Below are 25,374 nucleotides of genomic sequence, written 5' to 3' on the forward strand. Positions count from 1 at the left end.
GAGCAGATCATGATGGATGTGAGACAGAATGCCTTGTAGGCTCGACTCCCTTATGGTTGAACCAACCATTTTCCCTCCCATTTTTGAGAGTCGGTATACTATCTCGACTCTCGAACGATCACCATTCGCAGTATTAAGCTTCAAGTTGTGAACTACTTGAAAAGTTGTTGGATAGCTTACACTGTTGCTGTCACCGTCGTGGCCATCGACGAATATGTGACTTGGGAAGAAGGATATATTGTAGCATTATGTAAGAGGAATTCGTACTGGTGAACACGTGCAAATTTATCGGCGGCATTGGGGCAGCTGCGCCATGGGAAGGGGAGGATTACAAACGGTCCAAACGGTCTGACCGTTTTTGCAACTCCGCCAGACCGTTTGGACCTTTTCCTAAGCACGTGACTTTTGTCGTCACGTGACACGTTGGAGTTTTGCCCTAAGACGAACGTTTTGCCTCTAAGACGAAGGTATTCAGCTCAAAGGACAAGACTGGGATGCGCAGATTTTCGAGCAATAGACAGTACCATTTGTAGCGCGAAGACCTTGCGATGATTGTGATTGAAAAAAGTAAACTATTAGGTGCGTAAACAATCTGTAAGAAGACAAAGGCATGAAATGAATTAAAATGCAAACACCAATCTCGAATGAAACTACGGCTGCTGCAGGAAATTGATCCTCAACCACTGCTTGTCGTCATGGACAACGATGCGATCACAAGGGGTTGATGGGTCCACAATGAAGTCTGTAAACAGCCGGAAAAGCACTGCACCATCCTCGTGGATCTCAGTGCGTGAGACAAGCAGCTTCGCGAAGGCCTCCGTTTCAAGCAAGTCCATCTCTCCCGGTCCCTGCAAGGAAACGTACTCATAGACACGCTGAACAGCCAACAAAAATGCGTGCAGATGGAATGTGTGGCCTTCGGAGAACAGACCTTGAGGCTGAGGCCAGGGAGGGAGATCTTCGCCGCTGTTCTTTGACACCTGCTTGACGCCATCAGCACAGTAGCCCCGCTTGTGGTTGAGTGGCGAGTTTTCGGGGCCAGGGTACATGATCGTTTGGCAGCGTGAGCATGTCTGCACCTTTCGGGGCTAAACAGCGAAAATTTCAGCATGAAACTTGGTGTTGAACTTGAGTGAACTGACCTTTTTCCCTCGCTCCTGCTTGACAAGAGGTACAACAGAACAATGGTGGCGCCAAAATGTCTCATTGTTCCTCTTTGCTGTGTGTTCATAATCCAGATGTCAGAAAATACAGAGTGATGCAAGAGAAATATCGATAAACTCACAGGTATATTCATCTCTGATGATGCGGTTCATCAGTTTGGGCTCGATGTCACCCAGCGCATGTAGGAGGGCTTGTGGGTTCTTCTGAATGACCGACCGGCCAGCTGTCTGTGTGAGACGACGGTTGTACTCCTCCGTTGCCAGCACCCAGCGCTTCAAAGTCATTTGATATGACAGCCATTTGAACTTGGCCCGCATGTCCATAAACAGGTAGAACTCGTCTGAATTTTGAAGGGTCAGTGAGCGAGGATCAATACCTGTAGCAATGAAGAATAAGTGCTGAGACCGGGTAATTGTGTTGTTGATGCCAGCGCTGGGGCAATCCTGTGAGAATTTGGGAGGAAGTTTTCGCGTGTAACGTTGGTCGGGTGTGATTGCACATACCTCTGCAGTAGCCCCAGGAATCACTGGGTGATCGCTGGTGACTGCTGGGTGACCCCCAGTAATGGTGTTGCTGATGCCAGCGCTGGGGATAATTGCGTTGCTGATGCCAGCACTGGGGCAATCCTGTGAGAATTCGGGAGGAAGTTTGCGCGTGTAACGTTGGTCGGGTGTGATGGGACATACCTCTGTGGTAGCCCCGGAAATCACTGGGTGATCACTGGTGATTGCTGGGTGACCCCCAGTAATGGCGTTGCTGATGCCAGTGCTGGGGGTAATGGCGTTGCTGATGCCAGTGCTGGGGCAATCCTGTGAGAATTAGGGAGGAAGTTGTTGCGTGTAACATTGGTTGGGTGTGATGGGATGGGACATACCTCTGCAGTAGCACCAGGAATTACTGGGCGATCCTCCAAGAATTTGGGAGGAAGTTTTCGTGTGTAACGTTGGTCAGGTGTGATTGAGTTGTTGATGCCAGCGCTGGTGACTGCTGGATGACCCTGTGAGAATTTGGGAGGAAGTTTTCGTGAGTATCATTGATCAAGGATGGTGGTATGACAACATACCTCTGTGACAGGCCTGTGGAGCTCTCTGGGTCGCATTACAACGCGACCAGAAGAAAAGTAGCCATTGAGTGTCTTGGTGCCGGCTGAAACCAAAGTCCGTGGTCGTTTTGAAGTATTGCCGCTGTCCAACTCATCATTGGCGTCAAAGGAGACACAAGAGACCTTGCGTTTGGTTGGAGAGGCAGGTATGACTTTGGTAGCATGTGGCAGCAGCAGCTGTGTAGCAGGTTGGTCAAGGAGCGCCGGATCAATCTGCCAGTCTTCGATCATGATGCTGCGGCTGGCTTCGGTCGCAAAATCTATAGTCCCACCAGTAAAGCTATCTGTGCAAACTTCAAAGTTATGTGTGAGTGTGAGTTCAGCGTCTGCAGTCTCTTCCTTGATGAGCAAACCACCAAACGTGTTACGCACTCAAATAGATCTGTTAGGCGGAGCCCTAAGAGGGGCGTCGTCCGCTAACGTTCGTGACGTAACCGGAAGGATCCGGTATAGCAAGTGATACTGGCGACGGCGAGTCGACAGTGATCACAGTATGCGCGTGTCATGTGACTTCAGAGACGGATGTCTTAGAAGTCACTCAAGGTAAGGACTGTCCTGTCCGAACGATGAGGTCGATCGAGGTAGACTTAGTTGCGATGAGCAACTAAGAAAAGATACTAGAGACTGAAGCCAAAGGGGCATTCAGAGGGAAGTATGTTCCAGGGAAGATTGAGTAGATTCAAGTTAGAGAATCTAGTACAAGGTGACCGACTACTTATACTAAGTGGAGAGGGTTCAGGGCAAGGCTACCGCACAGTAGGTAAGGGTAAAGGGGAGACGAGAGTGGTATAGGTGCATTGGCAACAGAGCCGGATTAGTGATGGGTGGTCGAATGTGGAATGAGACCGAGAAACATTGGAACGGTCCAACGGTAAGAATACAACATGCGGGAATCCGCAGTCAGAAAGGACAGAAGAAGGAAAGCCACATTGGTGGCACGAGTCAGACCGAGTCATAGGTGCGGGACCACATTGGTGGTCGAATCAAAGGAGGAACGTGCGTGCACGTGCATAGAGGCGGGCGATGCGAGGGACGGGAACGGTCCCGAGGATCCGGTCAATGGAAAGACGGTAAAGGAGGACGAGCCGGTAGATGGTGAGGGCGAGGATGAAGGGAAAATGATAGGGGGGCCACGTGACCGATGTTACTTGTAACAAAACGTAGTTGTATTATCTGACGCTACAAGTCCAAAGGTCTCGCCAGAGTCCACATCTGGCAGTTCTGGTAGAGGAAGCAGCCGTGTGTCCTTCTTGCGCAGTCCATTGTAGAGTCTTGCTATGTGGTTAGAGAGCTGGATGTGATGGGAGCCGTGAGTGAATTTGACAAAGGGCGTCATTTGACGCCTACTGGAAGCGACCCTAATGTTTCGATGGAGGACAAAGTCATGACCAAGCGCAGACAGCATCACGATCTCACTCGGTTGGGCACGCTGCAACGAGTTCCAGCCCTTGTGGGTGCCCTCAATGCGGCTGCCATCAGACCGGATGTCTTGATCTGAGCGCTTGAGACACCCTTTTCGGACGTGTTTAAGTTGTTCTTGATGTACCTAGCAGGATATGACACTGTGAGACTCCATTTCCACTGCTAATGAAGCAGGCAGACTTACCTTCTGAGCCGCTGCTGACCACACACCTTTTTCAGCCCATTTGTCAAACACTGCAACAAGGTGCTGCTCTTGTTCACCACGATCCCAGTACTCTGCTCCACGTCCATGTTCTGCGTGTTTCTTGAGGATCGCACCCGAAATATCGGCAGCGATGGCACTACGGAATGGGCTCTTGCTGGTGTTCAAGATTGCAGCAACGTATCTTCGTTTGGTGAGGGTTCCTGTTAGTGAGAGTAGTATAGCTCATGCTGAAGTTACATACCTTGCACTAAAATGCCAGACATCCAGCTTAGCCTCTGTCTCAGGCATGGCAGAAGCCACCGTGCCATGTATGTGGCAGCAGTTGTCGGCGACCATCATCTTTGGTTGTGGGAGGTTGAGGACATCATGGCGCCACTTGAGGCCACGCAGTAGCTCCGTGATCTTGGCATTCGTGCGTGTCTGACAGAAACACTTGCAAACAGGGCGTATCAGCGTCAACTTTTTCAAAGTCAGATGGAAGTACTCACCCAAGCAATGATCTCGTTGCTTTCATTCAGCACAGTGAGTATCCCGCCCTTGATCTCCCTTGTCTTTTGCCCGTCCTTGTTTGTGAGTGTGGCCTTGTTTGACGCTTTGAAAGTGTTGTCGAGAGAACCGCATATTGCTGACAAACAAATGGTGAGTGCGTAAGTCTATTTGTGTATTTGGTCTTGTACTTACCAGATAGTGACTTCAAATACAGCGTGCTCTCATCCTGCCTGGTGCAAGTCGAAAAATCAACGAAGACCTCGGTTATTATTTCATTTGAGATCGACTTGTTATCGTAGCCGAGCTGGTCATCTGGTTCTGAGAATGCTTGAAGCCCAGATCCTGCGGTCATGCTACCAGTGGCGCCATGGTTAAAGTAATGTCCGAGTCCAAGCGTGTGTGAGTTTGAGCTGTTTGAAGATTCGTAAGTGCTGACTGCTTCGAGATATTCCAGCATTTGGCGCTTATATTCGAATAGATGCAGCTCTATAAGTGCATTGAGCTGCTGCATCGATGACGTAGCACGATACTTACGTCGGATGCATTCTTCAAGACCTGCAGATGTCGAAGATGGCCGTAACTTGACGAGCAGGTCGAACAAGTCCCGTGTCAATGCACACCGGTAGAAAAATATTGGTATGCCCCCTGCCGAGGTCCGAATACATCAGATCAACTGACACAGGTCTTCTGCCGGTGCACAAGACTCACGCGGTATTCTCCAGTGCTCCCAGGACTTCCAATACATGGCACTGGTCGTCGTGAAGCAATAGCCCTCGATGCTCGAGTCCACCAAGTCCGAATGGTGAGTGGTGCTGTTTCTGGATTTCGGCTTCGACTTTGATGTCTCCTTGCAGCGGTTGCACCGCAGTTGTGCACCGAGAGCCATCTCTTCACAGAGTATACTGTGGAGTTCTCAAGGTCCTTTGCTCGTCCATCCCTCCCAAGTCATGTCCTTGTCAGACCCGCATCTCGGACACCGTGCAAGCTGTGGGTGGTAGAACGGGTGCACAATATTGAGTGGCTTGAGGTACTGTATCGTCAGATCAACGGCTCCACCACCTGACCGCTTCTGGATGTGCAGGTAGGATGGAGGCATAAACCGAGGCCCAAGCAATGGTACGTTGACTCCCAGCTTGTTGGTCTCACCTTTCTTTGACCGTCTTCTCGTCTTCTCCCACAGGAACTGGACGTACTCGACAATCTCAGACTCCCACTGTAGCTGAAACTGCGGACATGAGTTGTTTATATGGCTGCGTGCCTCATTCCATGTGCTGACACGTTTTTCTACCTTTTTTTTTGGTTAGTCGAAGGAGGTACCAAGTGCGCACGCTTCAAGCCGTTCAAGAGAATAAACTCACGCTAACCCTCCAATTCTTCTCGAAGGTGTTTTTCTCGAGAGGAGAGACGGCTGTCGAGTTCTTGAGAAGAGTAAGGATTGTTTTCGGTTCAAAGACCGACATGAGTGCAATGTGTGTACTTGGGTGGTGGGGATGGAATGACAACGTGTTTTAGGGGTCGGGATTCTTTTATCTTAACTACTTCAACCACCACGCTGCCAATATTCAATTTTGTGTTAACTGCCGCACTGAATCGCTGTTTGATTTATTTTCTAATTGGTGGGTTGAGAACATTTAATTTTCCTAGCTATCGTTCATTCAGGGAAGCAAATTCAAGCTAACGAGAGCTAGTACACAGTAATATACTCAATGACCCCACACTTGCATACTTCCTCGAAAACGGGTGCTGGCGCTGGCCAGACAAGCAAGATTGAAGATACCGAGAAAGCTGTCACCATCAACAGCAGCTTGGAGGCCAACACCAGGATTCCTCACATAGACCCTCAAATCCACACTGTGGATATCACACAGTTCACGCAGTTCGGCTTTGAAGAGAAAGTGGTGAGACTTGCAAACCGCTCAGGCTTCCAGCCGGGCATGATCCGAGACGTGTACAAATATACGAGCACCTTCAAGCAGGCAGAAAACATTACCAAGGCCATGCGGGTCGCCGCTGTGAAGTGCGCCACATCAAAAATCCGAAGGCGGGTGACACTGTATGGTGATGGTGAGTATGGTGACAGTGAGGACGGAGATGGAGAGGAGGAAGAGGAAGAGGAGGAAGAGGAGGAGGAGGAGGAAGAAGAAGAAAACAAAAACGACGGGGACAAGAATGAGGACAAGGATGTCAAAGACGAGGACGAGTGAAATATATAGAAAGAGTAAGTAAATGTGAGTTATTGTATGGGTGATATGAAAAAGAATTCGATCGAGAGTAAGTAGACATTTGTGTGTGAGTTATTGTATGGGTGATGTAAAAAAGAATTCGATTGATATAAGAAAGGGTAGAGTAGGTAGACGAGTGAGAGAATAATGCACCATTGAACAACGCACCATGGTTGAATGCGAGCAGATGTGTGAGGTGAGTGCGAGCGGTGAGAGGGATGTGGGAGTGGATGTGGGAGTGGTGAGTGGTAGGACGACAAGGACGACGGTCCAGAGCTGGTAGGACAACAGTCCTAAGGAAGATAAGATGAATGTTAGTATCCAGTACAAGAATAGTATAGCCTACCACGATGTTTAGAGGTGGCATTGAGCAAGAGGGACATGCGAGCGGATGTGGGAGTGGTGAGTGGTAGGACAATGGTCCAGAGCTGGTAGGATGACAGTCCTAAGGAAGGTAAGATGATGTTAGTACATCAGTAAAACCTCGGGTCTATTTTCGCCAAAGATTTTGAATTTATTTCTATTTTTCCGAGTTTTACCAGGTTTGAGGAACCATTAAGGTGACACGCAAGACACGATGAGAAAATTGAGAAAAATGCCACTCGTCCTCTGAATTCTACTTTGCAGCTCATGAAAGTCACTTATGAGGCATTAACTGACAAAACAAAGTGGTAATAATAGAGAGCAAATGGTATCACATCATCTGGTGGAAAGTGCAAAAAAGTGATGAAAATGGGAACACAAAGTAAAGTACGAAACATTAGCGAAAAGAAGAGTATGAAATGCTAGCGAAAAGAAGGGTAACGGTGCAAAGAGCGTGAAACGAGACTAAAGATGACGAAAGGCATTACGAGTGGTGGTGGGATAAGCAAAACACGATAGTACTATGAACTTGAATCAATGGCGATGATGGAAGCGGACAGCAAGCATGGCGGGAACGAGATCTATCAAATGATGTTAGCTCATGAATAACGCAAAAAAAAACTGATATTACTAGTCACCAAAGCATGGCACGCCTGTCGATGTCCTCTGATTCGTCGTCATCATTGAGGCGAAGGTACTTCTCAAGGCCAGCACTGCCCGATTTCTTGAGTAACTTCCGCGCTGTTGAAACCATGTCCCTCAAAAAAATGTCCCCCTTTTTCTTTACGCTAGACAAGTAAGCTTCGGTTACTGACCCCCAGTTGTTGATGGAAAATGCATGCTCGGTGGTGCTGTAGTTGCCGGTTCACTTGTTGAGGGTCTTCGGTGTGCGCAGCTTGCGCTTCAGTTGTGCAGGATGCATATTGAGGATGTCCACATCAATACCAATGGCACCAGCGCCGAGGCATTTGACAGCACGTTCGAGCTGTCAAATGTGATAAGTCATGATTCTTGTATGGTCAGAATACTTACTGAAGTTGCGCAGAGAGCAAGAACACCAGCCATGCCACTGGCAGCCAATACATCTGTTTTGATGGCGGTGACATGAGCATGTCCAACAATACTGTGAAGATGAGCGGTTGCAAATAACTGTATCATGAAAGGAGACTGGAATGCTTTCATCTTGTCTGAGTAGTCCAAGTCCTCGAAGAGGAACACGAACTCCTCCATAAGCACTTCACTAAGGTCTTTTGGATTAGTGTCTTCGTTCCGAGCGAAGAAGTCGATCATAATTGCGAGTCCTGTTGAACCGAAGTTGCTGCGCCACTCTGCCAGACGCTGAGTAGCCTTATTGAGATCACAATGAGTTAGCAATAGTGCTACAAAAAAATTGCTAGACGCACAACACCAAAGACAGATCCCTGAGCGGTCACCTTGTACTGGAGATCTGGATACACGACATCAAAAATGCATTGAAGCGCTTCAACAAGAGAGGTATCTGCAAACTCCCAGAGATCATTTTGGCTGCCGGCCCACAGGTAAAGGGTCGAGAGAAAATGTTTGGGCCACCGTTGATCCTGACATTGCGGAGGGAGATCACTGTTCCGGTAGGTTGAGCATGACTTATATCGCTTCTCGATCCAGTGACCGGGCAATGGAACAAGCACGGGTTTCATATCGTCATCAACACCTTCTTCAATCTTCACCTTCTTCGCAGGTGGCTTTGCTGTAGCAGCTGCCTCGGAGACAGCGACTGAAGTCTGTTCAAACAAATATGAGTAGCAATAACCATTAATGAAATAGACTTACTGAAGATGTTACCTGCATGGCCTTCTTCGCGACCGCTCCAACAGCAGCTGTAAGCGGAGCCTCAAGTTCCTCATCTGAGGACAATAAGTGAAACAAGACCTTGTGCTTCTTGTTATTCAGATGGTGGGATGATAAATTACTGCCACCGTCACTGTCCTCAGACATCTTCACGTCTTCGTTTGGGTTGAAGTCGTCCTCCAGAACCTCCACGTCATTCTCCACATCATCCTCTGTGTCCATCGGATCATTGTCCTCGAAGTCTGTTGGGCTGTCATCCTCGAAGTCTGCCTCTATGTCTGATTGCGTGGAGGCCTCCACATCCATTGGCACATTGAGATCAGACTGTCCCTTCGAGCCCATTGTCGCATCATCGGTCCTCGTGTTGGTAGTGATCTATATAGTTCACTTTGTATTAGAACCAGTAAGACTACATATGCTCTACGCACCTTAATGAAAGACTTCTTCTCCTTTGTTTTCGAGGCGATTCTTTCAAGGTGTTCCTGGGAATCATCCAAAGTGTCATCGGCAAAGCCGCCAACAAGAACCTCAGTAGCAAGATTGGAAGAGACTTTAGGTTGGCGACTGGGCTTGGTATTTACACCTGATACAGATGTAACCTGGGTGCTGGGTGGCCCATGTGCCAATGAGAAAGGGGAGGCAGCGGTGCGAGACTTGGATGCACTTGAAGCTTTGGACCTCTCATCTGGTGTAACGTCAGATACCCAGCCATTGACACGTCCTACCAATGAAAACTTTAAGTTGGTCGACCTGAATTTTGAGGTTAAATTAACAAAGAATAGTGTTGATTCAGTAAGCATCAACATGGTTTTGATCAAGTCGAAAAGACATACTTCGCCACGGCAGATAACTTTCCTTTCTTGTCTTCGACACGTGGTTCCTGGCTTCTAATTCCTGGTGTTGCGATCAAATCTCGGGCATTGTTGATGGCATCTTTTAGTGAGATCTTGCCACGCTTTTGAGTCTTCGACTTCTCACTGATTTCCTCTTGAACATGACCGCTGTCGTCTCGACCACTTTCATCTAGGTCCTCAACAATGTTAGCCCCATGTAAGTGAGCCTCATTTGATGCTTGTGCACTCACCAGCGTTTCCTGTTGTCAGGAGCTTCTTATCAGGCGCCGTTCGCTTCACAACAGGGTGGGCGCGAGGTTTCACTGGCTTCGGCTTGTTCACGATGGTGAGTTCCTCCGCCTTTTCCATTTCTTTCTGCATGGCTGCAAGCCGTTGCAGCCCCTCAAGTGCGGCCTGCTCTTGAACTTCGCGTGATTCCTTGAGAATCCGGTTGTCCTCTGCTATCTGGGCCTTAGTCCGTCGCTGACGTCCTTTTGCTGGCAGGTCAGGCAAGCCTGGATGCTTGTTTGCGTTCTGTGCGTGAGTGCGTGACTTCTGAGCGGTGTCGGACATTGCTGACGAGGAGCGGATTTGACAGGCTCTATGGCAAGCTTGGGACGGCCAGGGAAATGTAATGAGTGGTCGGTAGAATGGTTGAAGTTGAAAATTGACAACCAATTTGTAAGTTCCGTACTTAAGAGCTAACCAAACAAAGTTCGATCGCTAATTCAATTCACTACTAGCAGGACTCTCTGGTCTGCGCACCTGTAAAGTTGTCCAAACCATCAAGTAAGTCCTGCATTATTCTGTCTTTTCGTGCCATACTTGCTTCAAATGTCTACACTTCCAGCTGGTCACATCAACTAGACACATTCTTCGGCTGGCCTGAGCTCAGTCACTTGAAAATCCACTCAACGAAAATGCAGGTATCGATTTATTTCAGCCGCGCACTCTTATTGACGCAATCTCAAGTGTCTTCACTTTCCGTGATGCCTGCTGATATTCCACACATCCAACCACGCTGACGGGACCATAGCGCACTCCAACTCCCATGTGGAACATGTTCAAGATGGTTCAAAAGCTCTGCTGGGCGAATGAAACACCAAATTTCGGCACATCCTGTGATGCCAGTACCGCCTCAAGACAACCATCGAGAATCTCTGGAACCTGTTCCCCGAACACCAAGCCCACACCCGTCTCGCAATGAAGACAATGAGCACGATGTTGATGCGGATGGTTACCAGGGCGACATGGACGAACATCTGCACCAACAATCCCCCCATGCAGACGTCGACACAGAATTTTTTGGGCGTGGCAATCATCTTTATCGCAATTATCACACAGGTCTTAACGGTACGTCAATTTACTGCCTGATACTCTATCTTTAATGAGCGCTATTACAGGTAGACCATGTGATGTTAATGGTGTATTCCTCCCCCCTGGCGCTCCACCTCCACCTCCTGAGAATCTCGCACCTGATGACTGGACGCCTTTTCGAAACCGCACAGAATTTGAAACGGCCGAGTTCCTTTACAAGCACAATCAAATGCCAGCTGGTCAAATTGACCGGCTACTGGATCTATGGGCATCTACCCTCACGAAGCACAACGACAACCCGCCGTTTGCAGATCACCATGATCTGTACCATGTCATCGACAGTTCGCCCTTTGGGGATGTACCATGGCAACGTTTTATGGTCGCCTATGATGGCGAGAGACTTGCAGATGAGGACAAGCCCTGGATGGACAGCGAATACGAAGTCTGGTTCCGCGACCCACGTGAAGTTGCGCATAATATGCTCACAAATTCGACTTACACTAACGAGATAGATTACTGCCCGTATAGGGAGTATTCAACTGAGGGCAACAAGCGCCAATGGAAGGATTTCATGTCTGGCGACTGGGTGTGGAATCAAGCAGTAAGTAATGCATTTTTTGTTTCGTAATGTCCGATATTAACGGCTCTATGTATCTAGGACGAAATCGCGAAAGACCCAAGCACTCTCGGGTCGACATTTGTCCCTGTCATCCTTGGCAGCGACAAAACGACAGTTTCAGTCGGAACGGGTAACAACGAGTACTACCCGCTCTATGCTTCCATTGGGAACATCCACAATAACGTTCGAAGAGCGCATCGCGATGGTGTGGCCGTCATTGGGTTCCTGGCAATGCCGAAAAGTATGTTTCAACCCTGCAATCTATTTCTATAACTGACTAACTATGATACAGCTACGCAGGAACATGCTGAAGAACCTTCGTTCTGAAGATTTCATCGACAGTTATTCCATTCATCCCTTTCCAAAATTCTCGATCCGCTCAAGCCGGGCATGACGACTCCCGAAGTAACGCATTTTGGAGATGGCCACTACCGGCGTGTCATATATGGACTAGGGCCTTACATAGCGGATTACGAAGAGCAAGTTTTATTAGCGTGCATTGTCCGTAATTGGTGTCCAAAGTACGTCTTTCATTTAATATGTATTTACATGGTCGCTCACATTATTCTAAAGGTGTGTTGCAAATTGCGAAGATCTTGACGAAGATGCGCTGCCCCGTAGCCGCAAATATACAGAGGCACTCATTGAAGAAGCTCCCTCAGGAGATCTTTGGGAAGACTTCGGAATAGTCACGCAACTTGTGGTAAGTCATTCAGCGTTTTTCTCTCGTTTTCATTTACAAAACTAATACTATTTCGACAGCCATTCACAAACGACTTTCCCCGAGCCGATATCCATCAAATGATATCACCAGATATCCTCCATCAACTTATAAAAGGCACCTTCAAGGATCACCTCGTAACATGGGTCGAGAAGTACCTCCGTCAGACACACAACAAATGGAAGGCACAGAAAATTATGGATGATATTGACCGCAGGTGAGCTCAGTTTGTATTCGGATTGCTTACTTTTTCTCATTGCCATAGAATCACTGCTGTCGCCTCGTTTTCAGGCTTGCGACGATTTCCTCAAGGGCGCGGATTCAAACAGTGGACAGGAGATGACTCCAAGGCCTTGATGAAAGTGAGTCGTCATTTTTTTGTATTGTTACTACCTAATATTGAATCCTTTAGGTCTATTTACCTGCTATCGAGGGCCATGTACCTCAAGACATCGTTCGCGCCTTTCGTGCGCTTCTAGATTTTTGTTATCTAGTCCGTCGCAATATCATCACCGAAGACTCTCTACTTCAAATCAAAGACGCACTCTCTCATTTTCACCGTTACCGTGAAATCTTCAGGACAACGGGTGTCATCCTTCACTTCTCCTTACCTCATCAACACTCGCTCATGCACTATGTTCGAAACATTCGACTCTTTGCTGCACCCAACGGTCTCTGCTCGTCAATCACCAAGAACAAGCACATCAAAGCGGTCAAGGAGCCTTGGCGACGATCGAGCCGTTACAATGTGCTTGGTCAGATATTACTGACCAATCAATGGCTCGACAAACTTTCAGCACTGCGAGTCGACTTCATGCGTCGGGGGATGCTCACTGGCACTTGTCTCTCAGCAGTCAATGCCTTAGGTAAGTCGTGCATTCCTTACAAGATATATTTCAACTAATTTGCATAACAGTTCCTGCGCAGATCAACCAAGTTGATGAAGACGGGGGGCAGCAGCACTCGAACCTGCTCAAGCAGCAGCAGCAGCAGATATGGATGCGCCTGCGCCTGCCCCACCCATACCCACCCCACCTCCCTTGATCAACATTGATGTGGACCTCGACATAGACAACGGGCCCACAGTTCTACAAGTGTTCGTAACACTGGCAAAAACCCGCCGTAAGTGTCCTTTTTTCCTGATTTTCAACGTGATACTGAACATACTGTACAGAGGGCAAAAATCGCGCTCAAACCATTCCTGAACTCGCTGATGAACTTAATATTCCTCACCTATCTGACCTTCTCAGACGCTTCTTATTTCAACAGACGCATCCTGATGATCCCCGCGATCCATCCGATATCCCTCTTGCTGAATGTCCCCTCTATCTCAGCAAAATTGCGGTCTTCAACTCAGCATCATCGCGATTTTATGCACCGAGCGATTTGAGTGGTATTGGTGGCATGCGCACTGAACACATCCGCTCTTGTCCCTCCTGGCGAGGTGGGCATTCACGCAACGACTGTGTCTTTGTCAACACAGACTCTAGTCTACCTGGCATGCAAGGTCTCGAAGTCGCACATGTTCGCGCATTTTTTTCATTCCAGTACTGGGGCGAAGTGTATCCCTGCGTTGTGGTTCGCTGGTTCAACAAAATCGGCGATGCTGCAGACAAAGACACGGGAATGTGGATGGTTCGTCCAGGAGAGGGTGCAAACAATACTGCTGAGTACGCAATCATTCATATTGACGCCATTTATCACGCTGCCCATCTTATTCCCGTGTACGGCACGGAATTCCTGCCTCCAGAGCTCAAATTTTATCATTCCTATGATGCATTCCGCGCCTACTATGTCAATAAATACGCTGACCATCACGCCTTTGAGATTGCATTTTGATCTAGCTACTTGTACACAATTTGAATTTATAATACTCTTTTCTCTCTTAATATGCATTTTCTCTCCTTTGTGTGGCAAAACCAATGGACCGCTCCTTTGCGCCTTTGAGAAATTTCGGAAAGATCGAGTGATCACTCCTTGTATTAATTTTTATGCCTTAGCGCCAGCGCCAAGGCAAGAAAAGTGGGATAATGAAGGAAAATCAATCCGAGGTTTTACTGATGCCTGTCAAAGTCGAGAACTCATTCATGATGGGAATAATGGTGGTTGGCGAAGATGCTGGAGATATAGTTTCGATAGCTTCGTACTTCCTCTTCTCTCCACGGCATGATGAAACTGAGTGCTTGGGTCCAAAGATCAGTGACGATTCCCCAATCTCCGGCCGTCTTAACCTTGTGGCTAATTGAGGGTTGGGCAAGCGTGAGCTCAAACCCCTTTCCAAGAGGCTGGGATTATTTAGTGTCGATAGCCGTGGAATACCGGCCTGTGAAGACCTTGTCAAGATCGACTGCTTTCCCTTCGAGTAATAGGGTCCATTGAGAGGTTGATAAGTTCAGACATCCCGGAGTGGTAACGATTTTGGTACGATAGAATTTAGGATCGTCGGACCATTCCTCGTAACATTCCAGGGTTGCTCTGATTCCTCGGGAACGCGAGAGGTAGCGGAATTTGACAGGATTGAGCCATGGGTAGAATTGAACTTGGTTCTCTGAGAGTTTTCGCCTCTTCTCTCGCAGGATGACTCTACTATCCTCGGATTCATATCCTGCCTCATCGAGACTCTCAGTCTCTTCGCTGAACGATCTGCCTCTTCGTCTCCTCTTCGAGGACCCTGATAGGGGAATTTCTGAGTCGTCGAGCTCTGCCGCACATGACGATCTTTGACTTCTATCAAATGTTTCCGGTTGAGCTTCTTTGGTGAGTCGTGACAGAGTCAAGGATTTCAAGATAATGTGCGAATCCGTCTGCATAGGACGGGTCTGACTCATCGGAGGCTGCTGCCAGCTCCTGCTGGATTCCAAGAACGGCTCTTCCCTTAGGGATTTTATGCTTTCTGAAATCAACGACAAATTTGAGACATCGTTCGATGACTTCGGAGTTGTAGGAATTATGATAGTCGGTTGATACTCCTCTTCGGACGGAAGATTGAGTTTGTGAGGAGGAGGGTTCATGTTCCGACATGGATGAGCAGAATGCGATGAATTTTATAAAGCTGCTAGAAACTAAAGATGCTAGTGCGACGACGGACAGGTGAGATATAGTCACATAAAGAAGAAGTCATGAACATACCTAGCGCGACGACGGACAGGTGAGAAGAGGCAAAAACCTCCTAAGTGTCCGTCTGCGCTAGGAAACGAAAAGAATCTCCGCTCGGAACAGAGATTGCTCAGCATATGCGTCATGCCAAGAGCGCCCGGAGCGCGTGCCACATAGGCAAAGGGACAGACCCTGGGTTGGCCCGCACGTGCCAAAAACGACCCGAAAGTATCAACCAATTAGACTTGTGTAAAGGAAAAATTAAACTCGATTGATAAATTCCGCGAACCTGACGGACTCGTTCAGGCAGTGGTCGCTACATCAGGGACATCCATTGTGGCTGTTCCTGAATGAGATCTTACTCGAGCAATACTCGAGTGTAGGATTCCACTATTTTAGGGAATTAATGCTGCAGACATACTACATCTTGTTGTGCAGTTCGGTATTACAACGAACATTCCCAGCTGAGCATGGGCAGCGAGCGCGTTCACTGATCGTGGAAACAAATGCGATGAGGCGATGCCTGAAATCAAGAGCTCGTACTAGATATTGCTGTCGATCTCGGTCACGATCGCGGCTGGAAAACAGGTCGAGGAGTACGTACAACTTGTCTATTTCTGCTGTGTTAGACTTTCCACCCTGCAGATCCCCCTGCGACCCAATCTTTTCCGGCGGTGTCGATTCCCTAGCTGTACTATGTCCAGGATGGAATAGGTAGACTGTGGAATCCAATGGAGGCATCGACATGGTGGACTAGCTAGAATGGAGAGAGTGAGGCTGGCCCTGGATTTCTAGTCACGTTAGTTGATATTAGGTTTCAAATTTCAGGCCTCGTGTACTGAGCGTCTAACGAAGCAGGTTGAGGCTGTGAATAAGCACAAAAAGGCCCGGTACACCCTGCAACTTAGATCAAGACGCCCACAAGCTCAACACCATCCACCTCGAGCAGAATGATAGAAGCAGAACGAATCACCACGGCTATTCGAACATTTGAAGGTCATGAAGAAACTCTCTTTGCAGTTGCAGTCTTCCCCGATAGATGCCGTATGGTGACGGCCTCAGGCGACAAGACGCTTCGTCTGTGGGACTTAGAAAACGGCGTTGTATTGAAGACAATAGAGGGGCATCGCTTCGCCGTACGAAGAGTTGCGGTATCAAGAGACGGGAAATTCATAACAAGCGGTGATGATGGTGGAGAACTCATCACCTGGAACAGAGACGGGGAGCCTCTCACTCAACCCATCAAAGTCCACTCCAGACCGATATGGTGGCTTGATTTTTCCCCAGACAGCACGTTTTTGGCGAGTGGCTCATGGGACGCCACAGTAGAATTCTCGAACACAAAAACATGGCGGGTGCAAGGAGATCCAATCAGTTGTGTTGCCGGAGTGTTCTGCAGTCGGTATTCGCCGTCTGGTGAATATATTGCCATCGCAACATTCAAGTATATCCAAATATGGAATCCAGGCAAGAGGGAATGCATTACAAAGTTTGAGGGTCAGTCTGCGTTCAATGGAGCAGGAAATACTACACTGGCATGGACGCCCGATGGCAAACAGCTTATCTCCGGTGGTAATGAACGTGATCCCACCATACGGATCTGGGATTCGTCGACCTGGAAGCAGGTCGGTGAGCCCTGCAAGGGTCATGCTGGGAATGTCTACATGATTGCCTTGAACTCTGCTGGCACCCTTCTCGCGTCCGCATCTGATGACCACCAGGTTCGCCTTTGGCGGCTTTCGGATCGACGAACTATTGCCATATTCAAGCACACCAATGAGGTGTTTTGTGTCACCTTCTCCGCGGATGACAAGCACATCTTGAGTGGAGGAAGAGATAAAATGATATCAAAGTGGGCAGTACCTTTGCTGGAGGACATTCTGGGGGACCAAGCACCAGATGTAAGTTTTGTTCATTTTCTATCCCTTCTTCATCTCATTTTATTCAAGAATGCGTTACGGGAGGATGCTCCGAAAGAACAAGTGGCAGATAATGTGAGTTTCCGTTCTTTGCCCGTCTTGTTGATCCTCAATCTTGATGCCAAGGCTCGACAGTCTGATTGCGAGGCTTGTTTCTAGCCCTCACTTCTACCACGTAACCTGACCATCCATGATGTAGATCCTCACCGTCAACGCGACAACCCGCGATGCATGCATAAGCGGGGACTTGCTCACTGCAGACAGGCTGTTAACACAAGATATCGGGGCTGCTGGCAACGACTACAACTCTTACGCGAGTCGCTCGTTTGTCAAAGCAAGAAATTCAGACTGGGACCGAGCACTTGACGACGCGCTCAAAGTGAGATGCACCATTCCATCGTGACCTTTTTAACACGGAGTAACTTACACGGTGATATAGAGCATCAGTATTCAGCCATCCTTGATGGGCTGTATCTCCAAGGGCATCGCCCTCTGTGGAAAACGACAGTTCCAAGATGCGATGAAAGCATTTGACCTCGCGTTCATGTACGTGGACGCAGACTTGAACAAAACTCGCCTTTTACTGTTGATAAAGGTACGTCGATTGTGTCTTGTGTACTCGCTACTTACACGATAGCTGTCAGGCCATCGCCCTTTTCAATGCAAACCAACGTGACGAGGCAATTCTGCGCGTCCAAGAGCTAGCTACCACTCGTCCCAGTGTGAATTCTCTTGCGTGTGGTATCGTGGAAGTGAGTGCTTTTGATACAATCAACTCCTGATTCATACGTCGATGCTGATTTTGCGAACCTCGCACTTCAGGCTTATCTACACGTCCAAGTGGGAATGAATGCATTAGACGACGCACGTCCCAACGAAGCTGCTGGCCACTTCACTGCTGCTGTCAATACTATTGGATTTTCGTCTACGTCGGCCATCCATTCGAAATATGACATCTTTGTGGTGGTACATCGATTGAATATCTTTATTTCATGTCCGACTGAGTGCTTGCGCAGCTATTCGGTTGGGACCTCAAGTCGTTGTGGCTTACTGCACACCAGCATTGGTGCCGTTCGCTCTTTCTGGCGGGTAGATTTGCAGAGGCCCTCAGATCTTACAGACACATGATAAATGCAAGCGATGGACCTACGAAGGCAAGCTGCCTTGACTGGTCCACTGGTGAGTTTTCGTGATTTTAATGGGGTATCATTCTTAACCACATCTCATTTAGCTTTCAAGCAAGATTACAGCGCGCTTCATGCTGCCACCGGAGTTGCTGACCTTGCTACAAAGGGAGATGATGCCCTCGCTGCGGGTAATTACGACAGGGCTATCGAGTTATACTCCGCGGCAATCGACCTCGATTTGGCAACCGATACCATCTTTGTGAACCGCAGCAAGGCGAGGTCGGAAAAAATGCTATGGGACGATGCGCTTCTGGATGCACAAACAGTATGATTTCATTTGTTATTTTATAGTCCATGCTCATTTTGCGAACATGTAGGTCATCAAACTGACCCCTTCATCTCATATTGGATACGAGTTGGAGTATACAGCGCTTCATGGCGCACACCGTTATGATGAAGCGATCGACGCACTCCAAACCATGCTCTCCAAGTTAGAAGATAGTCCTGACACGCAAACACAAAGTACGCCCCCAAATAACCACATCCCTAAACATGCTTGACTCTTTTTCCAGAGCTGCGCCAACAATACGTCCATCCATCCGAAGCAGATGGAGCTATTCAACAGACTGTCAAGGCTCAACTCGACGACGCCCCACATCGTTTGCTCAATACCTTTACTGGGCGCTTATGCAATCGAGAGGCACAGATCGATGCCTTCAAAGCGAGCCCAGAGTACAAGGAGCTTTTGTCATCAACGTTGATGCACGCAGATATCCGAATGGAACACATCAAAGATGTCGTGGCAACATACTTCTGTTGTGTCACGCTATCGCATCGTTGGGAAGGAAAGGAACCACTGCTGCACGACGTTCAGGACAAGGTCGTTGATGAGTTGAATCCAGTTGGCAGCATCATGAAGTTGCAGTCTTTCTGCAAAACTGCTCGTGCTGCGGGGTATCGCTGGGGGTGGATTGATTCATGTTGCATCGACCAGGCTAACAACGTCGAACTCCAAACATCGCTCAATTCCATGTTCGAATGGTATCGCGCCTCAGCGCTTACGATGGTCTACCTATCGGATGTTCCGCCTTCGTCGAAGTCGGGCGCACTGGCAAGGAGCGCGTGGAACACGCGAGGATGGACTTTACCGGAATTCCTCGCCCCGGAAGTCATCCGCTTCTACCAAAGTGACTGGACCCCGTATCTCGACGACTGCTCTCCCAACCACAAGCAGTCTGTCGCGATCATGCAGGAATTGGAAGATGCGACGGGGATAGATGCACAAATCCTTGTCGCCTTCCGTCCTGGAATGATGAACGCCCGCGAGAAACTGCGATGGGCGTCGACGCGTGTCACCACAGTGGAGGAAGACATCGCATACTCCTTATTTGGCATCTTTGGTGTTCGGCTCAATATCATGTACGGTGAAAAGAAGCAAAATGCACTCGGGCGGCTCTTGGAGGATATCATCGCTGTGTCTGGAGACATTACTGCCCTGGACTGGTTTGGAACACCATCCGAATTCAACAGCTGTCTGCCTGCCGACATCACTTCATACGAAGCCTCACCGTACACGCCGCCATTTATATCTGAGGATGAGATGCAGATATCGGTCTCGTCGCTGAAAGGCACTGTGACTGTCGAGTCAGCTCTGAAATTGTACAGCTCACTCGACCGCCTGAGCGCTCCACGTTTTACTCACCGCCGGCTGCTTCTGCCGTGCATCGCATTCCCTGTCACAGAAGTTAGACGGAGACCCATTGAACACAAGGAGACCTACTTCACGTATGAAGTCAAGGCAGACGGGCTTCATGACCTGCAGATCACCACGGAGGACAGGTTGCCTCAGTTCTCGCGAGGAAGACCCGCTCGACAGTCATTCTTACTCGTCCGTCCCTGGGATCGTTGTCTCCTTGAGCTGCCAGCGCCTGATTGTGCAGACGATACGGAGAGCATGGGTGATTTTGCACTTCCTGGGTCGCCTAGAGAACAGGACCCGGTTGATTCAGAATCAATCCAGCGTGCAATGCGATTGATTGTTCGCCTTGGACAACCGTTCAGCGCATTCCTACTAGCGCGCCAGCGCGGCAAAGAATACAAGAGAATCGCATCAGATCATGATATCGTTGCACAAGTCAAAGACGTGAATTGTGTTGACAGTATGATGGACTCCATTAGGATACCAGAGATATTGTAGTCGTAGTACGTACTCATTTGTTTTGATAGAGATAGATCCTTCAGCAGGTTTCATTCTCGATATTTCCTCCTGTACATTTGTACTATTTACTGACAAAGTTGAAAGGTCGGCCCTCCGCCATGGGTCGGTTCAGCCATATGGACAGGCAGAGATGTGCAATATGTACACTGAGCAATGTATTGGCCGCCGTCGATAGACAGATGAAAGTTTCTGACTGAGATCGATCCCATTTAATTCGTGAGTTAAACTTAGGACAGAGATTCTGTGCCATTAATATTCTCATCATTTCCTGGTAGTAGCAGTAGTACTGCACGTGCCTTTGAAAGGTTACCGTTTTAACGACTGATCAAAAGCTTTTGTCCAGCCTTAAGCTTAATCATCAATCGAGGGACTCGGACGCGCTGAAAGTGACACACCGACGCGTGACAAAACGTGTCATTACGTGTGACAGAATGTGACGCGACGCGCTCCGGGTGCGAACACTGTTAGTCTGTTACACGACCAAACCACGCGCACCACTGTTATAGCACGGACGACTATGGCACCCGTGAAGTCTCCAAAATCTGCTGCACCGACAGGTAAAGATCTTCGCTCTTTCTTCGGTGGTGCCGGAGGAGATAAATCCGTGAGTGTCTTCATCCATCCATCCATGACTTCTGCGGACTCCTAGCACAAGACAACTACCAAATCCGACCGCACAATGATGCCTGACAGTGACGGCACTCCACAGAAAAAGAGTCTCAAGCGAAAAAATACTGTCGTTATCTCGAGCGATGAGGAGGATGAACCCGTTGTGCCAAAGAAGAAAGTGGCCGTCGCTGCGAAGTCTGCACCGAAGGTAGTTGCCTCGACCTCGACCTCGAAAGTGGCTGCACCGAAAGCAGTTGCGTCAGCATCTATCTCAAAAGCTACCGCATCGAAGGTAGTCGCGTCAACATCAACCTCGAAAGCAACTACATCGACAAGCAAGACCAAGACGAACGGAAAGGCACCTGTCAAATCGAAGAAATCAAAGGATGTCGAGTTTGTGGTAGATTCTTCCGAGGAAGAAGGAACAGAGGAGAGTGAGGACAACTATGAGGACGAGGAAGACGTCAAACATGAGAAGAAGGGTAATGCTAAGCCGCCCCCAAAGGCAAAGCCACCCCCAAAGGCAAAACCGCCCCCCAAGAAACCTCCCCCGCAGAAAGTTCCTGCAACGAAGGCAGCAGCCAAAGGAAAGGATAAAGAAGAGAACGCGGAACCACCCGCCAAACCCTCCAAGTACGCTGACTTTCTGTGCTCGTGTTTCTGTATCTGAACTGCGTGAACTTAGTTGGGCTGCTGCAAGGGCCGCAAAATTAGCCGGGCCGTCCGCCCCTGGTTCGAAACAGGTCCCTGAGCCCAAGTCATCCAACTGTCTCGAGGGGCTAGCCTTTGTCTTTACCGGCGAACTCAGCAGCTTCTCTAGAGACGAGGCAATAGACCTAGCGAAGCGGTTTGGGGGGTGAGTTATATTTACATCTACAGTATCTGCAAAGCTTTATAATTTCATAGGCGTGTCGTAGGGCAACCTTCGTCAAAGACATCGTTTGTCGTCCTGGGTGACAACGCCGGTCCTTCGAAGCTCAATGCAATCAAAAAGCACCAACTCAAGACGCTTTCCGAGGACGAGTTCCTTGATCTAATCGCCACCCGCCAAGGACCGGGCGGATCAGGTGGTGGCGAGTTAGATGACAAGACCAAGAAGAAGATGGCAAAAGAACAGGAAACGATCAAGCAGGCTGCGAAGGAGCTCGAGCGGAGGGAGAAACAAGCGTCAAAGGATGCCGGTGAATCTGGCAGGTCAGTATGCACTCCTTTTTCACCTAGCACATCCGCTAATTCTTACCACAGCTCTAAAACCGACGTCTCAAACCAGCTGTGGACAACAAGATATGCTCCTCAATCATTAAAGGAGATCTGCGGCAACAAAGGACAGGTGGATAAACTACAGCAATGGCTTCACGACTGGTAGGTCTACAGGTTAACGCCTCTCAAAGCAAACGTAAATCTTCTCGCAGGTCAGATAGTTTGAAGTGTGGTTTCAAAAAGCCGGGGAAAAACGCTATGAATGTCTACCGCGCAGTAATGATCACTGGCCCGCCTGGTATAGGTAAGACTACTAGTGCACATCTTTGCGCCAAGCTCGAAGGCTTCACGCCCATCGAGCTTAATGCAAGTGATGCGCGCAGTAAAAAGTTAGTCGAGGTGAATCGGGAGTGCAGCTTACCCTTTCACTGTGCTCACAAATGTGCAGAGCGGTATGAACATCAGCAACCTGTCGTTAGATGGATGGATGGGTGGACACGATGTTTGTTGTTTCCATGCTCTTCGTCACGTCAATCTAATATGTCACTAGGCGACAAACGCGGCAGGAGTCAGAATCACCGATAAGACGTGTCTCATCATGGACGAAGTCGACGGCATGTCCGCTGGTGACAGGGGTGGCGTTGGCGCTCTCAATGCCTTGATCAAGAAGACAAAAGTATGTTTTGATCCGTCCACTCGAGTAAACATCTTACCTCGTTATTCAGATCCCTATTATCTGTATCGCTAACGATAGAGGTGCCCAGAAGCTAAAGCCACTCATCGCGAATACTTTTGGCATGCCATTTAGACGGTATGTTGAACTCGACCTCGGCCGTAACAGGAGCTCACTACAATAACAGGCCCGAGGCTCAAGCTGTCCGATCACGCATAATGACGATCGCGTACAAGTAAGTTGTCCTTCAATCACATTGACGTCATGGTGATGTCGTTTGACTAGGGAGAAGATGAAAATTCCCGCCAACGTCATCGATCAGCTTATCAGCGGTTCTCAGTCAGATATTCGACAAGTTTTGAATATGTTGTCGACGTGGCGATTATCTAGTAGTAGCATGGACTTTGACGAGGCGAAGAATCTGTATGTGCGCTCTTCGTCGTTTTCTATCCACTAATTATACTATGACACAGTGCCAAGATCAACGAAAAGTACACAATCTTGACGCCGTTTGACGTGACGTACAAAATTCTTGGTCCGTACGCATTTGGGCCGAACGTTCGAGAGACATTGGGCGACAAGATGGAATTGTACTTCCACGATCATTCTTTCGTCCCGCTTTTCATCCAGGTAAAACGCACTGTTTCCGAATGCATAGAAGTGCTCACCCCCTCGTCAGGAAAATTATTTAAAGACTCAACCTGTCAAGGTTCGGAACCTCGAAGGGCCTCCGAAGATGTTGAAGCAACTCGAATTGATGGATCAAGCTGCATCTTCTATATCTGATGCCGATCTCGTCGATGCTCTGATTCATGGGTGAGCAGACCGTATAGCTCTTTCTATCGAATCTTATAATGTCCTTCAGGCCAGAACAACACTGGTCGTTGATGCCATTACATGCGGTGTGCTCGATGGTGCGACCTGCTTCATTCCTGTTTGGTGCAGGCAGCGGATACGGCGGCCAAAACCCAATGACGTTCCCTCAGTATGTTTCCCCCGGATCACTACACATGTCATTCATATGATACTCGCACAGGTGGCTAGGACAGAATTCGAAACAGAATAAGCTTAGTCGACAACTGGGAGACGTGCAGGTCCGAATGCGGCTTAAAGTCTCTGGGGACAAGCACGAGATCCGACAGTCGTACATCCCTGCACTGTTCCCTCACATCGTCAAGCCATTGATAGATCAAGGCGCTGTGAGTCCTGTCGCTTGCTCTTCCTCCTCGCTACTTATCATATCCTTCATAGGCCGCTGTCGACGACGTCATTGAACGGATGGATGAATATTATCTTTCCCGTGAAGATTGGGACACTGTCGTTGAGCTAGGTGTGGACATGCAGAAAGACGACATCGTTAACAAGCTCATCAAACCTGCGACAAAGACATCGTTTACGAAGAAGTAAGGTTTACCAATTAACTGCGTCTGATTGTCGCTAATGGCTAGTCCAGGTACAACAGCACGGATCATCCAATACCCTTCCACAAAGCAACAGACCTCGGGAAAGTACCTAAAAAACTCTCAGGAGGTCCCGCGCCTGATTTAGAAGACGTTTTCGATGTGGGTACCCTAAGCATGACCGTTACTGTGCACTAACATCTCTTCCAGTTGGACGATGAAGTCGTCGATGTGTCTGATGATGAAAAGAAGAAAGTTAAGGATGAGGATGAGGTCGCTGCTGATAAGTTGTTCCAGGCTAGTAAGCCCAAAACTCAGAGTCGGAAGGGTAAGACAACTACAGTCAAAGGCAAGAAGGCTCAGAACTTTATGTGATTTAACTATCGTGGACTTATAATGACTGGCTTTTCATGGAGTGCTGGCTCGTCTTAATTGCAAGCCTGAGGACGACGCAGTTGCGCGCGTGGGGAGGACTGAATTCAGCATGCTTGTTCAAAGGCCAACTCCCGTGACACCGCCCGCTACATTGGAGTCGATCTCATCCCTTCTTCCAGTTTTCTGTCGTGTTTACTCAGTTGGCGCCCTTGGTTCTCCACAATCTGTCTGCAACTCAATGACCTAGTACTCATACAAGCAACTTATATATAACTTGATGGTTTCTTTGGCATTGAACTTTCGATCAGATCTGAAATAATGTGAGTTGATGATTTAACCCAAGACAAAGCATGAATATTTGAATGCTAACCACCCAGTACGCTCGAACAGGCAACTTGAGCCGAGTTGTATTGTAGTTGAGACAGTAAAATATTTGGGGACGCAGCCCTGCCAGGGAGTACCAAAAGTGACAT

The 25,374-nt window shown here is 48.5% G+C and overlaps 7 protein-coding genes across 7 annotated transcripts; 3 read left to right on the top strand and 4 right to left on the bottom strand.

The window, feature by feature from the left end:
• Positions 1 to 650: 650 nt before the first annotated feature.
• F5147DRAFT_643230 (uncharacterized protein) lies at positions 651 to 4,289 on the bottom strand (the record flags this gene model as incomplete). Its single annotated transcript, XM_041433113.1, has 7 exons — positions 4,135 to 4,289; positions 3,873 to 4,074; positions 3,422 to 3,812; positions 2,318 to 2,550; positions 1,286 to 1,973; positions 1,143 to 1,219; positions 651 to 1,088 (listed from the first exon to the last, which is right to left on the bottom strand). Exons 1-7 carry the CDS (start codon positions 4,230 to 4,232, stop codon positions 651 to 653), a joined length of 2,127 nt encoding a protein of 708 aa, XP_041286508.1. The 5' UTR covers positions 4,233 to 4,289.
• Positions 4,290 to 5,295: 1,006 nt separating this feature from the next.
• On the bottom strand, positions 5,296 to 5,842 carry F5147DRAFT_748138 (uncharacterized protein; the record flags this gene model as incomplete). The annotated part of the gene is made up of 2 exons (XM_041440023.1): positions 5,296 to 5,670; positions 5,741 to 5,842. 2 exons carry the CDS (start codon positions 5,840 to 5,842, stop codon positions 5,296 to 5,298), a joined length of 477 nt encoding a protein of 158 aa, XP_041286509.1.
• Positions 5,843 to 7,601: 1,759 nt separating this feature from the next.
• Positions 7,602 to 10,200, bottom strand: F5147DRAFT_657950 (uncharacterized protein; the record flags this gene model as incomplete). The annotated part of the gene is made up of 8 exons (XM_041434352.1): positions 7,602 to 7,755; positions 7,837 to 7,952; positions 8,000 to 8,314; positions 8,371 to 8,727; positions 8,777 to 9,169; positions 9,223 to 9,544; positions 9,628 to 9,817; positions 9,879 to 10,200. The coding sequence occupies 8 exons, from the start codon at positions 10,198 to 10,200 to the stop codon at positions 7,602 to 7,604; spliced, it is 2,169 nt and encodes a 722-aa protein (XP_041286510.1).
• A 551-nt stretch (positions 10,201 to 10,751) lies between these two features.
• On the top strand, positions 10,752 to 14,123 carry F5147DRAFT_657951 (uncharacterized protein; the record flags this gene model as incomplete). The annotated part of the gene is made up of 11 exons (XM_041434353.1): positions 10,752 to 10,980; positions 11,031 to 11,545; positions 11,603 to 11,804; positions 11,970 to 12,084; positions 12,137 to 12,266; positions 12,326 to 12,501; positions 12,550 to 12,646; positions 12,697 to 12,751; positions 12,779 to 13,150; positions 13,242 to 13,406; positions 13,459 to 14,123. The coding sequence occupies 11 exons, from the start codon at positions 10,752 to 10,754 to the stop codon at positions 14,121 to 14,123; spliced, it is 2,721 nt and encodes a 906-aa protein (XP_041286511.1).
• A 224-nt stretch (positions 14,124 to 14,347) lies between these two features.
• On the bottom strand, positions 14,348 to 15,658 carry F5147DRAFT_440998 (uncharacterized protein). The gene has a single exon (XM_041429886.1). It carries the CDS (start codon positions 15,293 to 15,295, stop codon positions 14,576 to 14,578), a length of 720 nt encoding a protein of 239 aa, XP_041286512.1. The 5' UTR covers positions 15,296 to 15,658; the 3' UTR covers positions 14,348 to 14,575.
• Positions 15,659 to 20,407: 4,749 nt separating this feature from the next.
• F5147DRAFT_723863 (uncharacterized protein) lies at positions 20,408 to 20,811 on the top strand. The gene has a single exon (XM_041439003.1). The coding sequence runs from the start codon at positions 20,453 to 20,455 to the stop codon at positions 20,621 to 20,623; it is 171 nt and encodes a 56-aa protein (XP_041286513.1). The 5' UTR covers positions 20,408 to 20,452; the 3' UTR covers positions 20,624 to 20,811.
• Positions 20,812 to 21,111: 300 nt separating this feature from the next.
• F5147DRAFT_723876 (replication factor RFC1 C terminal domain-containing protein) lies at positions 21,112 to 25,062 on the top strand. The gene is made up of 18 exons (XM_041439004.1): positions 21,112 to 21,248; positions 21,300 to 21,886; positions 21,939 to 22,109; positions 22,160 to 22,447; positions 22,499 to 22,615; positions 22,666 to 22,852; positions 22,902 to 22,955; positions 23,004 to 23,129; positions 23,179 to 23,264; positions 23,314 to 23,361; positions 23,412 to 23,549; positions 23,600 to 23,756; positions 23,806 to 23,942; positions 23,992 to 24,111; positions 24,163 to 24,325; positions 24,378 to 24,529; positions 24,580 to 24,688; positions 24,737 to 25,062. Exons 1-18 carry the CDS (start codon positions 21,162 to 21,164, stop codon positions 24,899 to 24,901), a joined length of 2,892 nt encoding a protein of 963 aa, XP_041286514.1. The 5' UTR covers positions 21,112 to 21,161; the 3' UTR covers positions 24,902 to 25,062.
• The last annotated feature ends 312 nt before the right edge of the window (positions 25,063 to 25,374 follow it).

This window comes from Suillus discolor (assembly GCF_016758755.1).
Source record: "Suillus discolor strain FC423 chromosome Unknown F5147scaffold_97, whole genome shotgun sequence".
Taxonomy (NCBI): Eukaryota; Fungi; Basidiomycota; class Agaricomycetes; order Boletales; family Suillaceae; genus Suillus; species Suillus discolor.